This window comes from Macaca fascicularis, chromosome 19 (genome assembly GCF_037993035.2).
Source record: "Macaca fascicularis isolate 582-1 chromosome 19, T2T-MFA8v1.1".
Lineage (NCBI taxonomy): Eukaryota > Metazoa > Chordata > Mammalia > Primates > Cercopithecidae > Macaca > Macaca fascicularis.
Genome location: NC_088393.1, coordinates 52,234,427 through 52,252,822, shown reverse-complemented (window position 1 = coordinate 52,252,822; position 18,396 = coordinate 52,234,427). Strand labels below are relative to the sequence as shown.

General features: G+C 37.1%; 1 protein-coding gene across 21 annotated transcripts in view; it reads right to left on the bottom strand.

Annotated features, from left to right (window-relative positions):
• Positions 1-18,396, bottom strand: part of ZNF227 (zinc finger protein 227) — a 40,885-nt gene that overhangs the window by 8,165 nt on the left and 14,324 nt on the right. For 18 of the 21 annotated variants that reach the window (XM_065534573.2, XM_074023847.1, XM_074023846.1 and 15 more), the window contains one exon: positions 14,114-16,676. In XM_065534573.2, coding sequence (XP_065390645.1) covers positions 14,557-16,676 — 2,120 coding nt within the window. In that variant the 3' untranslated portion in view covers positions 14,114-14,556. Of the gene's footprint in view, positions 1-14,113; positions 16,677-18,396 lie in introns of those variants that run through there. The other 3 variants (XR_012427667.1, XR_012427669.1, XR_012427670.1) reach the window with 1 other exon arrangement.

Sequence of the window (18,396 nt, the reverse complement as noted above, 5' to 3'; positions counted from 1 at the left end):
TCCTATCTGAATACGCTTTCTTTCTTTCTCTTGCCTGATTGCCTTGGCTAGAACGTCCAATACTATGTTGAATAGGAGTGGCAAAAGGGCTTCCTTGTCTTATGCCAGTTTTCAAAGGGAATGCTTCTAGCTTTTGCCCATTCAGTATGATATTGGCTATGGGTTTGTCATAAATAGCTCTATTTTGAGATACGTTCCATCAATACCTAGTTTATTGAGAGTTTTTAGCATGAAGGGGTGTTGAATTTTATTGAAGGCCTTTTCTGCATTTATTGAGATAATCATGTGGTTTTTGTCATTGGTTCTGTTTATGTGATGGATTACGTTTATTGATTTGCATATGTTGAACCAGCCTTACATCCCAGGGAGGAAGCTGACTTGATCGTGGTGGATAAGTTTTTTGATGTGCTGCTGGATTTGCTTTGCCAGTATTTTATTAAGAATTTTCACATCGATGTTCATCAAAGATACTGGCCTGAAATTTTCTTTGTTTCATCTCTGCCAGGTTTTGGTATCAGGATGATGCTGGCCTCATAAAATGAGTTATAGAGGAGTCCCTCTTTTCCTATTGTTTGGAATAGTTTTGGAAGGAATAGTACCAGCTCCTCTTTGTACCTCTGATAGAATTCAGCTGTGAATTTGTCTGGTCCTGGGCTTTTTTCGGTTGGTAGGCTATTAATTACTGCCTCAATTTCAGAACTCTTTATTGGTCTATTCAGGGATTCAACTTATTCCTGGTTTAGTCTTGGGAGGGTATATGTGTCCAGGAATTTATCCATTTCTTCTAAATTTTCTAGTTTATTTGCACAGAGGTGTTTTATAGTATTCTCTGATGGTAGTCTGTATTTCTGTGGGATCAGTAGTGATATCCCCTTTATCATTTTTTATTGGGTCTATTTGATTCTTCTCTTTTCTTCGTCTGACTAGTGGTCTGTTTTGTTAGTCTTTTCAAAAAACCAGCTCCTGGATTCATTGATTTTTTGAAGGGTTTTTTGTGTCTCTGTCTCCTTCAGGTCTGCTCTTAGTTCTTTCTTGTCTTCTGCTAGCTTTTGAATTTGTTTGCTCTTTCTTCTCTAGTTCTTTTAATGGTGATGTTACAGCGTCGATTTTAGATCTTTCCCGCTATCTCCTGTGGGCATTTAGTGCTACAAATTTCCCTGTAAACACTGCTTTAGCTGTGTCCCAGAGATTCTGGTACATTGTGTCTTTGTTCTCAATGGTTTCAAAGAACTTATTTCTGCCCTAATTTTGTTATTTACCCAGTAGTCATTCAGGAGCAGGTTGTTCAGTTTCCATGTAGTTGTGCAGTTTTGAGTGAGTTTCTTAATCCTGAGTTCTACTTTGATTACACTGGGGCCTGAGAGACTGTTTGTTTTGATTTCTCTTCTTTTGCATTTCCTGAGGGATGTTTTACTTCCAATTATGTGGTCAATTTTAGAATACATGCTATGTGGCACTGAGAAGAATGTATATTCTGTTGATTTGGGATGGAGAGTTCTGTAGATGTCTATTAGGTCCACTTGGTCCAGAGCTGAGTTTGTCCTGAATATCCTTGTTAATTTTCTGTCTTGTTGATCTGTCTAATATTGGCAGTGGGGTGTTAAAGTATCCCAGTATTATTGTGTGGGAGTCTTAAGTCTCTTTTTAGGTCCCTAAGAACTTGCCTTATGAATTTAGGTGCTCCTGTATTAGGTGCATATATATTTAGGATAGTTAGCTGTTCTTGTTGCATTCATCTCTTTACCATTATGTAATGCCCTTGTCTTTTTTTTTTTTTATCTTTGTTGGTTTAAAGTCCGTTTTATCAGAGACTAGGATTGCAACCTCTGCTTTTTTTTTTCTGTTTGCTTGGTAAATATTCCTCCATCCCTTTATTTTGAACCTATACTTTGCCATTCTTAAAACAGCTTATCCTTAATGGATTTGAAATTGGAATATTGTCAGGTACAATCGGACTGGAATGGGGAGCAAAATGTAGCAATAACTCCTGTAGTTCAAATACCTGGCAAAATGAGGTCTCTGTAACTCTAGGGGGTACAGGGGAGATGGAGACAACTGGGGATAACAGAGGATTGGATCAGTGAGCTAATGCTGGAGAGAAGAAAATGAACAAAAGTCCACAATATGAACTACAAGATAGTTCTCATTATGGAATTCAGGAAAAAGAAACTGTATCTTCACTGTTCTCATTGTGAAGGCTAGAGTTAGTCAATGATAGAAATAGGCTTTTAAGAACTTTATTCTGGATGAAAGCAGGACAAGGGAAACAACCATTGACAAGAAAAAATAAAACAGCATTGCAGTCTCTCAGGGATGAAAATACCATCCTGAGCAGCAGCAAATAACATATATGGGGTCTGTGGACTGGGTCTTTGTTAGGTTTTAAAACTGTGTTGTTAAACGTGTGTTTAATTTTTCTTTTCCAGTGGTGAGTCAAAACACAATGGCCGATTAACAATACTGTTCCCATGGAGTGAGGCTGTAGGGAAATGTAATACTTTCTAAAATTGTATAAATACAAAAATATGGATGTGTAACTGTCTATATGTATTATAAATGAGATAATACTGAGACTCTAATCAAATAAACTAGGCAAATGAAAAAATAAGGCACATTAATGCATCTGCGCAATTTGCTTTAAATTTTTTTCTATACTAATACATTTACATGGTACAAAATTAAAATAATATAAACAATATACGTTGAGAACTCATCCCATTCTGACCCAAGGTTGTTTGACTATACCAAAAGCCCATGTACCACATGTAATCTTTGTGTTAGTTTTTTTGTTGGTTTGGTTTTTTGAGATGGAGTCTTGCTCTGTCACCCAGGCTGGAGTGCAATGGCACAATCTTGGCTCACTGCAACCTCTGCCTCTTGGGTTCAAGTGATTCTACTGCCTCAGTCTCCCAAGTAGCTGGGATTACATATGTGCACAGCCATGCCTGACTGATTTTTGTATTTTTAGTAGAGACGGAGTTTCACCATGTTGCCCAGGCTCGTCTCGAACTCCTGACCTCAAGTGATCTGTTTGCCTCGTCTTCTCAAAGTGTTGGGATTACAGGCGTAAGTCATCATGCCCGACCAGTGTTAGTTTTTCATGTATACTTTCAGTGGGTCTTTGTGCATATGAAAAATTCAAGAAGCATATATTTACTTAAGTTAAAACCTAACATTAAACTCTTAATAATGCATACTGTCCTATGTGAAAGTGTGATTTATTTTTTCTCAATTGAATCTTTAATTGCAAATTAAAGTACAAAGATTTGAATATGAATGACATTACTGAACAACAAAATATAACCAAAGACAAAAGATATACAAATGAGCTTTTTCTAATGTATTAAAATATACACCCTTCCATCCTTTGGTTTATTACATGAAGAGTGTAGTAAGAAACAAGAGTTTCTAGGTGAATGAATATATTTCTGGGGATTTTCAATGGTAGTATCTGTATTTTTAAAATAAAATTTAATTTTAATTTTATTTTAATTTTTTAAAATTAAAAATACAGATTGTTTAAAAACAATCACACCTAGACACATCACATTCAAACTGCAGTAAATTCAAAATAAAGAGAAAATGTTGAAGGCAGCCAAAGGCAGGGGATTGGTGGGGAGACACAATACATACAAAGAAACAAAGATGAGAATTACAGGACACTTCTCATTAGAAACTATGCAAACTAGAATACAAACAGTATAGAAAGAAAAAAAATCAACACATAATTCCATACCCAGCAAATATATCCCTCAAAAATGAAGACATAATGAAAACTTTTTAAGACAAAAACTGAGAAAATTCAGTAGCAGCCAACCAGCAATACAAGAAACATTAAAGAAAGTTCTTCAAACAGAAAGGATGCTAAATAAAATTTGGTAAACATGTAAAGTAATGAAGATTTCCAGAAGCAGTTAAGAATTTAACTTTTAATTGCTCTGAGAGACACTTGACTCCCTAAAGCAAAAATAATAGCAATGTACTGTGGCTTTATAGCATATGCAAAAGACAAATGCTTGACAACAACTGGACAAAAGTTTGAAGGGAGGAATTGGGAGTGTACAGTTGTATAAGTAGTACATATTCAAAATCTCAGGAATCACCACGAAAGAACTTATTGATGTAACCAAACACCACCTGTTTCCCAAAAACCTAGTGAAATAAAATAAATAAAATGGTATATATTATTTAAAGAGAGGCTGTCATTAACTATAGATGTATATTGTAAATTCTACAGTAAATGCTAAAACAATTATGAAAAGAGGTACAGGTTGAGTACCCCAATCTGAACATCCAAATGCTGCAAAATCTGAATTTTTTTGAGTGCTGACATGACAACTCAAAGGAAATGCTGATGGGAGTGTTTTGGATTTCAGATGTTCAGACTGCAAATACTCAACTGATAACTACAATACAAATATTCCACAATCCGAAAAAATCTGAAATCCTAACACTCCTAATCCCAAACAGTTTGGGTAAGGGATATTCAACCTGTATAAATAAGCTAATTGTGGATACAATATGAAATCATTTTTTAAAATTAGCAAAAAATGTATAACAAGAGGAAAAGAAATGAAGACAGAAGGTAACCAAAAACATATTTATATCTAACCATATCAATTACTAAATGATATATAAATGTCATAAACATACCAATTATAACAGAAATCATCAGATTGGAGAATAAAGCAACAATAATCAAATTAAAGCTGGAGTGGCTATACTATTATTAGGCAAACATGAATAAAATGCTATAGTGGTGATATTCAAAGCAAACAAAGTAGGCATCAAAACAAGGATTATTACCAGAAATAAGAGGGGCATTAAATAATAATAAAGAGGCAAATTTACCAAAAAGACATAAAATTAAATGTGTATGCACAAAACAACAAAGCTTCAAAATATACAAAGCCAAAACTGATAAAGACAAAGACTAAACAACCCACAATTACAGTTGGAGACTTCATTCTCATTAATCAATAAAACAAATAGGAAGAAAACCTGTAAGTCATGATGAAATCTTGCCACAATGAAAAAGAAAACATATACCAAGATGGATCATACTCTGGGCCATGTAATTCACTGCACCAATTTAAAAGAATTGAAACCACACACAGTATATTCTCATATCACAACAAAATTAAATGAGAATCAATAACAAACCAATCTCAGGAAAGTCCCCCAATACTCATGGAAATTAAATAACCCATGGGTGAAAAAAATAACCCATGAGTTACAAGAGAAAAGGGAAAATAACTTAAATCAAATAAAAATAAAAAGATAACATATCAGAACTTGTAGAACGCCACTAAGGCAGCATTTAGAGAAAAATTTACAGCATGAAAATGCTTCTATTGGAAGAGAAAGAACTTACATCAATTATCTAAGCTTTTTTAAGCTTAATAAACTTAATTTTAAAAAAAAGCTGGGTTCAATGGCTCACACCTGTAATCCCAGGATTTGGGGGAGGTCAAGGCAGGAGAACTGCTTGAGCCCAGGAGTTTGAGACTAGCCTGTGTGACAGAGTGAGACCCTGTCTATGAAAAAAGAAGAAAAAAAAAAGAAAATCAAACCCCTAAGCAAGAAGGAAGAAAACAAACAAACAACAACAAAAAAAGAAAGCAGAAATCAACCAAACTAAAAGGGGAACAATGGTGAAAAAATAAAATAAATAAACTTTGAAAAGAACAAGAAAACAAAACAGAAATTACCAATTGTAGGACTGTATTATGATTACAGATCCTAATGATAGGCCAGGCGCAGTGGCTCACGCCTGTAATCCCAGCACTTTGGGAGGCTGAGGCAGGTGGATCACTTGAGGTCAGGAGTTTGAGACCTGCCTGGCCAACATGGCAAAACCCCATGTCTACTAAAAATACAAAAATTAGCTGGGCATTGTGGCAGGTGCCTGTAATCTCAGTTACCCAGGAGGCTGAGGCAGGAGAATTGCTTGAACCTGCCTGGGAGGCAAAGGTTGCAAATAAGTGCAAGATCACGCCACTGCACTCCAGCCTGGGAGACACACACACACACACACACCAGATCCTAATGACATTAAAATGAAAATAAATATTATGAAAAACTTTATGCCATACGTGACAATCTAGATGAAATAGACAATTTATTTAAAAAAGAAAACCTACCAAAATTCATTCAAGAAGAAATAGACATCCTGAATGTTCCTATACCTATTAATGACATTGAATTCAAGTTAAAACACCTCCAGAAACACCACCACCAGGCTTAGGCCTCTTACATGTATCAAACATTTAAGGGAAAAGAAACTACCAACACCACACAAACATTTTGAGGAAAAAGAAGAAAATAAAGAGGAGAAAAATACTTTCCATTTTATAAGGCTAGCATTATCTTGTTACCAAAATTAGAAAAATGCATGAAGAAAGGCAACAAATCAATATTCCTCATAAACATAGACACAAAATTCCTCAACAAATACCAGCAAGTAGAATATATGAAAAGAATACTGCACCATGACTAATTGGTTTATCTCAGGAATGCAATGTTGTTCAAACATTTTAAAATGAATGTAATTCACCATATTAATAGACTAAAGAAGGAAAACTCTTTAATCATCTTAGTAGATGCAGAAAAAGCTCTTAAGGAAACAAGCAAAGAAACAAAAACCGTATTGGAAAAGAAGAAATAACTGTCTCCATTTGCATACAACATGATTATGTATAAAGAATGAAAAAGTTACCAGAACTAATCAGTTTCAAAAGGTCCTGAGATGCAATGTTAACATACAATGTTAACATAAATAAGTTGCATTTCTATATACTATTATGAACAAATAGAAACTTACAATAGAACAAAATTTTCAGGAATTTTTTAAGTACAAGTCTAACAAAACATAGGCAATATCTGTGTACTGAAAAATACAAATCACTGACAAAGTAAAAGACCTAAATAAGAGAAGAGACATGCCATGTTCACTGATTGGAAGACTAAAGAAGTCAAATCTTCTAACACGCTTCCCATTAAAAGCCCTGCAAATATTCTTTAAAACAATCAACAAGATGGTTCTACAACTTACACGAAAAAGCAAAAGAACTAGAATAGCTAAAGCAATTTTGAAAAAGCAAAGTTGGAAGACTCGTGCTACCTGATTTAGAGAGAGTTACTATAAAGCTATGTTAGTAATCAAGAACAACTGGCTGTGTATGGTGAACAGACATAAAGATCAACAAGCAAGAATAGAGAGTTCAGAAATAGGCCCACTCGTATATGGTCAACTGATTTTTGACAAAGATGCAAAGTCAATTCAATGGAGAAAAGATCATTTTTTCAATAAATGGTGTTGGCATAACTGGACATCCATAGTTTTAAGATGAATAAACATGTTTTATATTATATGCAAGTATTAATTAAAAATGGACCATACATCTGTATGTAAAACCTAAACTCATAAAATTAGAAGAAAACATAGGAGAAAGTCTTTGAGACCTTGGATTAGGCAAAGGTTTCTTAGATATGACACCAAAAGCATGATACATCAAATTATAAATTAGACTTCATAAAAATTTTAAACTTCTGCTTAACCACAGAGTGAAAAAATTTTACAAATCACATACCTGATAAAGCACTTGTATCAATAATATACAAAGAACCCATAAAACTCAATAAGAAAACAAGTAACCCAATAAAAAAAAATTGGGCAAAGTATTTAAATAGACTTTACCAAAGATATGATAGTGGAAAATCAGAACATGCAAAACATGTTTAGAAAAATGCAAATTAAAAACACAGTAAGATACTACTAGGGTAGAATAGCTAAAAGAGACCGACCATTATACATTTTGATGAAAATGTGAAGAAAACATGTACACTGCTGATGAAAACATAAAACAGCACACTCACTTTGGTAAAGTGGAAATTCCTTAAAAAGTTAAACACGGCCGGGTGCAGTGGCTGTAATCCCAGCACTTTGGGAGGCCTAGGCAGGTGGATCACAAGGTCTGGAGTTCGAGACTAGCCTGGCCAGCACGGTGATACCCCGTCTCTACTAAAAATACAAAAAATTAGCCGGGCATGGTGCCGCATGCCTGTAGTTCCAGCTACTTGGGAGGCTGATGCAGGATAATTGCTTGAACCCAGCAGGCAGAGGTTGCCACACCACTGCACTCCAGCCTGGGTGACAGAGACTCCATCTCAAAAAAAAAAAAAAAAAAGTTAAACACAATGTTTGGGGTGATGGGCATCCCAACTACACCGATTTGATCATTACACATTTTACACATGTACTGAAATACCACAGGTACTCCTCCAAATTTGTATAACTGTGATAAATAAAAATACTAAATTAAAAATACAATAAAAGTCATACATATACTTACCATATGATCCAGTTATCCAATTCCTAGCTATTTATCCAAGATAAAATATATAGTCCAGAGTTATATATGGTGTGTGTATATATATATTTCTGGACTATACATATCTCCATGCAAACACTTGTACACAAACAAGTGTTGACAGCATGTCATAGCATTTATAATAGCCAAGTTTGAAAACAACTCAAATCCCCATCAATAGATGGATTAAAAAAAAATTGTGGTATATCTATACAATTACAGTAATGATCAATAATGAAGAATTAATTATATACAGACAACAAGGATGAATCTCTTTCTGCCAGAAGTTAGGGAAAAAAAGAGTATATACTGTATGGTTTTCATTTGTTAGGATAGTAGGAAATGCAAACTACTCTACAGTGACAGAAAGCAGATCAGTGGTTGCTCAGGGATTGGGGAGGAGCAGAATGGAGATTAAAAGGGAGATATGAGGTGACTTTGAAGAATGATGGGTATTTTTGCTATCTTGATTGTGGTGATGGTTTCAAAGATACACATATTAAAACTTTAAAAATCGAACACTTTAAATATGTACAGCTTATTGTATGTTAATTATACCTCAAAACTTAAAAGGGGGAGGGAAAAAGAGAAGAGAAATATGGGTATAAATTGCTGAAGGGCTCTCCAACTTACAATTTTCAAGTAAATGGCTATCCTAAAACCTGCATTTTTAAGATGATTATTATCTCTGAGTCAGGGCCCCAGGCCAGAGTGCAGTGCAACAGCACAACTCACTACAGCCTCAACCACCTGGGCTCTAGCAATCCTCCCACTTCAGCCACTCAGCCTGTAGCTGGGACTACAGGTACGTGACACCATGCCCGGCTAATTTTTTGATTTTTTTTTGTAGAGATGGGGTCTCACTGTGTTGCCCATGTTGCTCTTGAACTCCAGGGCTCAAGCCATTCTCCTGCCTCAGCCTCTGAGAGTGCTGGGATTACAGACATGAGCCACCATGCCTGGCAAAAGCTGCATATTTTTAAATAAACCTGATTTTGTGGAGGAACTACCAAGTAAATAGTTTCAGATAAGTCCTAAAAAGGATTCCTTCCTCAAGTGGACTGCAAAATTATAGTTGGAAGAGGTACATTCAGTTAGGTTACATCTGCTAGGTTAAAGCTTCAAACATGGCTTTTTCAACATTTGAGTTAATTTTTCAGTATTGGTTCAATCATCAAACAAGAAGAAATACTTTAAAATGGCATCAACAAGGTCAGAAATGTAATCAAGGAAGTAGGAAATACAAAACATATCTCTTAGATGGGGGTGTCCAATCTTTTGGCTTCCCTGGGCCACACTAGAAGAACTGTCTTGGGTCATACATAAAACAACCGATGAGCTTTAAAATTTTTCAAAAAAAAAAAAAATCTCATGTTTTAGAAAGTTTATGAATTTGTGTTGGGCCACTTTCAAAGCTGTCCTGGACTGCAAATTGGACAAGCTTGCCTTAGATTATTAACTTATTATAGGAAAAGCCTGAGTTGAAATGGAGCAAAACACTTCCTAGGCAAATTTGGTACTTTTTGAAGGATATTCCATTCTTATATTTGTACTTTATTCATGTGAAATGGGATGCATGCTCTACAGAATGTAAACTTAGGCATTCTGGCCTTGCAATGTAATTTATGCAGATAGCATTTAAGAGTAGCTTTGAAGTCAGCAAGATACACCTGAGTTCAAACTGTGGTTGTGGCATTTACTACTGACTGACTTAGGGAAGGTACTTAAACCTGTAAAACCTAAGTTTACTTACAAAAAAAAAACAAACAAACATAACATTTATTCATAGAATTGCAGATTAGCTACACATTGGACACACAGCACATTGCTTCATACATGGTCCTAATTTTCTCTAAAAAAATATGCTTGTGTTTTCTTATGTCAATTTGAGCATTTCTTTAAACCTAAAAGACTTGAGAAGTGCTGAATTGAGATAATACATATCTGTAGTACGTATGTATCTCAGAAGCAAGGCTTCCGAGAAACTAAAATTTGCTTAGACCAGGGAATGGCAAACTTCCTAAAAAGGGCCAGACAGTAACGTTTTGGGTCTTGTGGGCCACAGATGGTCTCTGTAGCATATTCTTTTTTTTTCCTTATAACTCTTTAAACATTTAAAATCTCAGCTCTCGTGTTGTACAAAAGGAGAACACAGGCTAGATTTGGCCAGCAGGCTATAGTTTACTGATCTCTTGTTTAGACATTTCTAGTATAAGTTAGCAGATATCTAGTAATAGTGACATCTATGTTGAAAATAATAGTTAACACTATACAGATCTTACTATATGCCAGGCATATAGTTTTAACCCTTACCACAGAACTAAAAGATATTATCCTCAAACATTGACAACACAAGCAAATTGAGGAATAGAGAGGTTAAGCATTTTGTCTGCAGTTACACAACTAGCAAATGGCTACACTGAACAAGAAAGTCTAATTCCAGGGTTGGCTTTTTCTTTTTTTCCTGTTTTTTTTTTTTTTTTTTGAGATGGAGTTTCACTCCTGTTGCCCAGGCTGGAGTGCAGTGGCACGATCTCAGCTCACTACAACATCCACCTCCTGGGTTTAAGCAATTCTCCTGCCTCAGCCGAATAGCTGGGATTACAGGCACCCACCACCACACCTGGCTAACTTTTTGTATTTTTAGTAGAGACAGGGTTTTACCATGTTGGCCAGACTGGTCTGGAACTCCTAACCTCAGGTGATCCACCCACTTTGGCCAGCCAAAGTGCTGGGATTAAAGGCGGCAGCCACTGCACCCAGCCAGCTTTTTCAAGATGGGGTCTCACCGTCACCCAGGCTGCAATGCAGTAGTGCAATCACAGCTCACTGCAGCTTCAAACTCCTGGGCTCAAGTGATCCTCCCGCCTCAGCCTCTTGAGTAGTTGAGACTATAGGTGTGAACCACGGTGCCTGGCTGAGAGTCTGCTATTATACTATACTACTTTGTTACCAATCTTCTGACTTGGTCTCTTTAACACTAGTTTCTCCTAAAATGTCTTGGTCCTCTCAAGAAGCAGTAGAGGGATGCGGTTTGAGACTTTGTCAAACTACCTCTGAGAAGGTTACGAAGAGAATGAGAGGTAAATAAAGCAATATTCATCAGTGGCATCAGTGACACTCACAGGCTAGGAGAGCTCCACAACAGTTCACAAGAAACCATTCCTTAACATTAACTGTGCTAGTACCTGCAAGGAAACATTGACTGGAAGGCTCTCATCTGAATATATCTATCTTTGGATATTTCTATCAGATACTTTTCTTCATGATCCTACGGGAACATTTTATTTGGTTTAAAGGGTCAATGCCCTGAGAATGCGAAAAATTGTAATGTTTGGGAGACTATGCCATTCAAAAATCATCTCTGGCATCAGTCATCCAATATTCCCATTCTCTCCAAAAGACAGAACCCCCAAGTTCTAGTTGGATGCATGTCCACATTCCCCAGTAAATATATGAATGATACTGGGAGACAAATTTCTGATTCTTGAAGAATGAAGATGCAACACAGAATAGGGGTAAGGCTAGAAAAAAAAAGTCACTATGATATTAAGAACTGGAGATAAAAGCAGGAACTCATCATTAATTCTTTCTACCTTTCTACTTCTCTTCCTGTCTATATACCTCTTTCCCCTCCTTCATCCCCTAGTGGAAAAAAAAAGAAAAGGCACATCTATTACAGCTATTACCCAGATCTTGATGTTTAACTACCATCCCCCAATCAGAAGAATCTGAGTTCTCAAAGAAACAGCAAATTCCATGGATGGGGCAGGAAGAATACCAGATGAGCTTGGAACATTGTATTGTGTAGATGTGCTCAAATTTATTTGAAAATACCTGACGGGCAAACAGGACAGAAGGGAAACTTCCTTAGAGTAGAACAACAGTCTAACAAGTGTTGGAGGAATGATGAAGGTTGAATATATCACCCTTTTACACCATCAGAGCAATTACTGATTTAGGCCAGACTTAGAGAATGCTTAAACTAGTGGAGGAAAATTTACGAAAAACAAGTTATTTATAGAGTCAGGAAGTGTCTCCCCACAAGTTGCCTTTGTAATTATTAATTACAAAGAAAAAAATAGTAATTTCGCAGTGGAAAAACCCAGCACGGCCCTCCCCAATCAAGTGTTCCAAGTTAACATAATCCATAAAGGTACAAACATACCGTGTTTCCTGATGTGCTGCACACCACTTAGAGTCCTCAGGGAAAAAAATGTAATTCAAATCCAATTGTAAGGAAACCTCAGGCAAATCCAAATTAAGAGACATTCTACAAAATAATCTCAAGAATATCAAGGTCATTAAAAACAATGAAAGAGGTAGCAATTCAGATTAAAGCAGTCTAAATGCAATGTGTAATCTTTGGACTCTAGAGCAGAAAACCAATAAATATATTATTGGGATAACTAAGATTTAAATAAGGTCTATATGTTACATAGTGTTATGTATCAATAATAAATTTTCTTTCTGGGTACAGTGGCTCATGCCCATAATCCTAGCATTTTGCAAGGCTGAGGTGGGAGGATCACTTAAGCCCAAGAATTCTACACCAGTTTAGACAACATAGCGAGAGCCCATCTCTACAAAAATCTTTAAAATTAGGTGGGCATGGTGGTCAATGCCTGCAGTCCCAGTTACTTGAAAGGCTGAGTGGAGTGGATCGCTTGACCCCAGGAGTTCAAGGCTGTGGTGAGCTATAATCACCCCCCTGCACTCAGCCTGGACAACAGAATGAGACCCTGTCTCTAAGTAAATAAATCACTGGAATGTTGTATTAAAGCTAAGTAGATATCCTTGTTCTTAGGAAAGCACACAAGTATTTAGTGTAGGGAGAAGGATATAACATATTCATATGGCAAAACTTTATGTATAAATGCATATAACATGTATAAGTATGGGTATAGATATGCTCATACTTATTGAGAGAATAATTCAAACATGTTAACAACTGGTGAATCTGGGTAAAGAGTATATGGGAGCTTTTATATAATTTCTATAATTTTTCTGAAAGTTTTAAATTATTTCAAAATAAGTTTAAAGAAATATAAAAATATACATAAAGTAAAATCTCATTATTTAGAGAGAACTATAAGTACTTATTCATCTATGCGTTTTTACAAAATAGGATCACATAAAAATCTCACATTTTTTTTTTCAAGTTAATATACTCTGAACATCTTCCAACATCCACAGCTAAAAATTTACCTTTTCCCATTTGATGTCTGCATAGCGTGCTGCTGGATTGGTAAAGCACAAAATACTTTGGCAATCCAACTATTTCTGTTTGCTATTAAAACAATGATGCACTATCCTTTATTTATTTATTTGGGATGCAGTCTCGCTCTGTCACCAGGCTGGAGTGCAATTGTGTGATCTCGGCCCACTGCAACCTCCACCTCCCGGGTTCAAGCGATTCTCCTGCCTCAGCCTCCCAAGTAGCTGGGACTACAGGCACGTGCCACCACGCCTGGCTAATTTTTTTGTATTTTTAGTAGAGACGGGGTTTCACCATATTAGCCAGGATGGTCTTGATCTCCTGACCTCGTGATCCACCCGCCTTGGCCTCTCAAAGTGCTGTGATTACAGGCATGAGCCACCATGCCCGGCCATACTATCCTTTAATATACCTCTATGGCAGACATATATTTACTTCTGAAGATCAAAGATTCATCCCTGGGATATATTCCTTAATTTTAAATCTATGTACCATATAAAATAATCATATTATGAGTCCTTAGTTACAGAAAAATTTTAGTCAGTAATTTTATTCATTATTCATAGCTTTACAGCTTTCATGAAAATAATGATCACTGTAGGTATAAAATGAAAATTAAAGAAAAGGAATAGTAACTCAAAACTCTCCCTGGCCAAAAAACCAGTTAGCATATGGCAAATATCCTTCCACACATTATCTTCAGGCATATATTCACATTGAAAGGTGATCATTTATATTAACTAGATCTTACCAAGAGAGCCACAAGCCCCATTTTTCCCCTAAATACGAGTTCTATTCCTGTTCATGGTTCTATGTCATCATCTTGATGGATTTGTTAGAAAGATTCCAAACGTGAATAAACCCCCTTCCACTCTCAATACTTTTATAGGGTTTACCACCAGCATGCACTCTCCAAAAACTTGAAAAGGTGCATTCAGACAAAAGTTGGTAACACACTTCTCATTTCTAAAGCTTTTTGCCAGTATGGACTTTCTGATGATATGTAAGACGTGAACGGTGACGGAAGTCCTTATCACATATGTCACATTTGTATGGTTTTTCTCCCGTGTGGACTCTCTGATGGGCTTGAAGACGTGCACTCTGACTGAAGCCTTTACCACACTCTTCACATTTAAAGAGTTTTTCCCTGGTGTGAACACCCAAGTGGACTCGAAGATTTGAGGGGAGACTGAAGGCCTTACCACACTCCTCACATATGTGGGGTTTCTCTCCCGTGTGGACCCTCTGATGATGGCGAAGATTCAAGCTCCTACCAAAGCCTTTCCCACACTCTTCACATTTGTAAGGTTTTTCTCCAGTGTGGCCTCTCTGATGGTATATAAACTGCGAACTGTATCTAAAGCCCTTTCCACACACATCACATTTGTATGGCTTTTCCCCCGTGTGGACTCTCTGATGGGATTGAAGACCAGAGGACTGACTGAAACCCTTACCACAGACACCACATTTGTATGGCTTCTCTCCAGTATGGACTCTCTGATGTACCCGGAAATCGATGGCCTGACTGAAGCTCTTATCACACTGCTCACATTTATAGGGTTTCTCTCCTGAGTGAACTCTTTGATGCGCATGAAGATTTGATCTCCAACTGAAGCCCTTCCCGCATTCCTCACATTTATATGGTTTTTCTCCAGTGTGAATTACTTGGTGTAGTTTAAGATTTGAACTATGACTGAAATCCTTACCACACACATCACATCTGTATGGTTTCTCTCCAGTGTGGACTCTCTGATGGGTTTGAAGCTTTGAGGACTGACTGAAGCCCTTCCCACATGTTTCACATTTGAATCGTTTCTCCCCAGTGTGGACATTTTGATGGACTTGAAGATTTGAAGCCTGACTGAAGCCCTTACCACACTCCTTACATTTATAGGGTTTCTCTCCCGTGTGAACTCTGAAATGAATATGCAGATCTGTATTACGGGTAAAGCCTTTCCCACACGCCTCACACTTGTATGGTTTCTCTCCTGTGTGGACTCTCCGATGGCATATTAATGGTGAATTGTGGCTGAAGCCCTTACCACACACATCACATTTGTAGGGTTTCTCTCCAGTGTGCACTCTCTGATGGATGTGAAAATGTGCAGCCTGAGTGAAGCCCTTACCACACTCCTCACATTTATAGGGTTTCTCACCCCTGTGGACCCTCTGGTGAACACGGAGATTAACACTCCAACCGAAGCCCTTACCACACTCTTCGCATTTGTATGGTTTTTCTTCAGTGTGGACTCTCTGATGGCACTGAAAATTTGAACTTTGACTGAAGCATTTACCACATTCCTCGCATTTATAGGGTTTCTCTCCAGTATGAGTTCTGTAATGAATGATAAGACCCGTGCTGCTACTGAATCCTTTGCCGCAACTGTCGCATCTATAGGACTTTTCTCCTGTATGATTAGATTGGTAAGAATGAAAAGAGCTCTTATTGAAGCAATCACCAGATTCATGACATCTATTGAGTTTCTCTCCTGGGTGAATTCTCTGAAGAGTTTGCAGATGTGAGCTTTGACTGAGGCATTTTTCTCCTGTGTGAACATTCTGATGAAGGGGAAACCCTGGGCTATAACTGAAGCCTCTTCCACACTCACCACATGGATGGGGTTTCTCTCCTAAGGGTAATTTCTGATTGATGCCATCACTAATGATTTTGCCATATTCATTACCTTTGCAGGGTTTCGGTTCTGTGTCAGTTTTAATATGCTCATGAAATGGTGACTTTTTCATGAAGTCTTCATGTATATGCAGGTTATTTTTCACATTAATTTGCTTACCTCTACTCTGAATCTGTGACTCACTCAGATATATATTCCTGCAAGAATGCTGGGTTCTCCAAAATGAAAACTCTTGATTTTCAATATAAATCCCTTTAGGGTTCATTATATTGTTCTCATTTTCAGAAACCTGAATAGAGTCACCTTGTAGTAACTGGGAACTCTTCCCCTGAAGACACCTGGTTAATTCCCTTGCAACCTGTTTCCAGATTTGCCAGCAGGATAGCTCTTGATTTGAAAGGTATTTTAATGCAAATTTTTGGAGCGTCTCCATCTTATTTTGATGCTTGCTGCCTATATAAAAAAAAAAAAAGGCAATATTTAGAGATGAGAGCAGTAAATGCTTTCTTCAGAAATATCAGAATTTCACACTTAGGTCATGGGAGAAAGCCTTGATAAACCAGGGAAAAAGTGACCTTGTCCTTACAGCATCATGTATTCTTTTGTCATGTTTTTCATACAGGTGTAAACAAAGAATGGGGTCCACAGGCTCCCATTCACTAAGTATAAACATGATCCATTTAGAACCGTAAGTCTAACAATTTAATATGAGAGCTAAAAGCTAAAATCAGGTAGCTGCAAGGCAACAAAAAGACAATCCACATTGCGACCTACAATAACATCAATTAATAGCCTACTCACCTCTTCCTCAGTAGGCTTATGGTAAGTGGGATTCTAATAACCAGTTAGGTTAGAAAAGTTCAGACTGTAGGCATAAAATAGTATTTTAGATCCTGTTAGAAACTATTATCCCACAGGAAATTTGGGAAAGCAGTTGGAATAAGATCATTGTTCTAAAATCTGGTAGAAATCCAGGTCTCTGGACAAGAAGTGGAAAAGGGAAAGTTAATCTTGTGTAACTAGGAGAGAACTTCGGAGAGGAAAGAAATAGAGCATAATGCAAACTCTCAAAGCCAACACAGAAGACGGAGAGAGGGAGAGGTATGTTCAGCTTGGAAACTTCCTCCCAGAAAGCAGGGAGCCTTGCTTGTTCTCTTGCTCCTGTCAGGTCTCTGCTCACATATTACATGTTACTCTATCCATGATGCCTTCCATAACACATGATCTAAAAATAAATCAACAGTACCACCATAAACTTTTTTTTTTTTTTTTTTTTTTTTAAACAGAGTCTCGCTCTGTCACCCAGGCTGGAGTGCAGTGGCACAATCTCAGCTCACTGCAACCTCCACCTCCCAGGTTCAAGAGATTCTCTTCCTCGGCCTCCCAGGTAGCAGGGATTACTGCCACATGTAGAGCATGCTGCTACCCTCAATTTTTGTATTTTTAGTAGAGATGGTGTTTTGCCATGCTGGCCAGGCTGGTCTCGAACTCCTGACCTCAAGTGATCTGCCCACCTCGGCCTCCCAAAGTGCTGGGATTACAGGCTGAGCCACCGCACCTGGCCTGCCATACACCTTCGACTCTTCCCAGTTCGATTACCCTGCTTGACTTTTCCCCACAGTACTTATTATTTGATTTACTATATACTTTCTTTTTTTTTCCTTTGTCTCTTTAGACCCACTAGAATGTAATGGTCATGGAAAAAAACACGCATTTTGTTTTCTTCATTGCTTTATCCCCACTGTAACAAGGGTTTTCAAATTGCTGCAATGCATTAGTGCACCATGAAACCAAGTATATAACTTGTGACCAAAAAAAAAAAAGAAAAACCAGAATAAGAACATGCTTAGTGTATTAAAAGCAATAAAAGTAGTTTGTAAACATACACATAAATATAAACATATTTATGCTTAGTCAAGATGTAAAATTATACTTATGTTGAGGGTCATGGTTAGAAACATATGAAAGACTTTGGCTTAAAATGTTTAGGGGGTGGTTTACCAAGTCCTAATCAAGTAATTTGCCTAAATGAAATGTTACATTCTAATAATACAAACTGAAAAAAAAAATATCGACAGGTATCTACACATTTCTGGATATGGCAGGCTGAGTAATGACACGCAACCCCCAAGAGATGTCCACATCCTGAACCCTCAAACTTGTGAATAGTTAA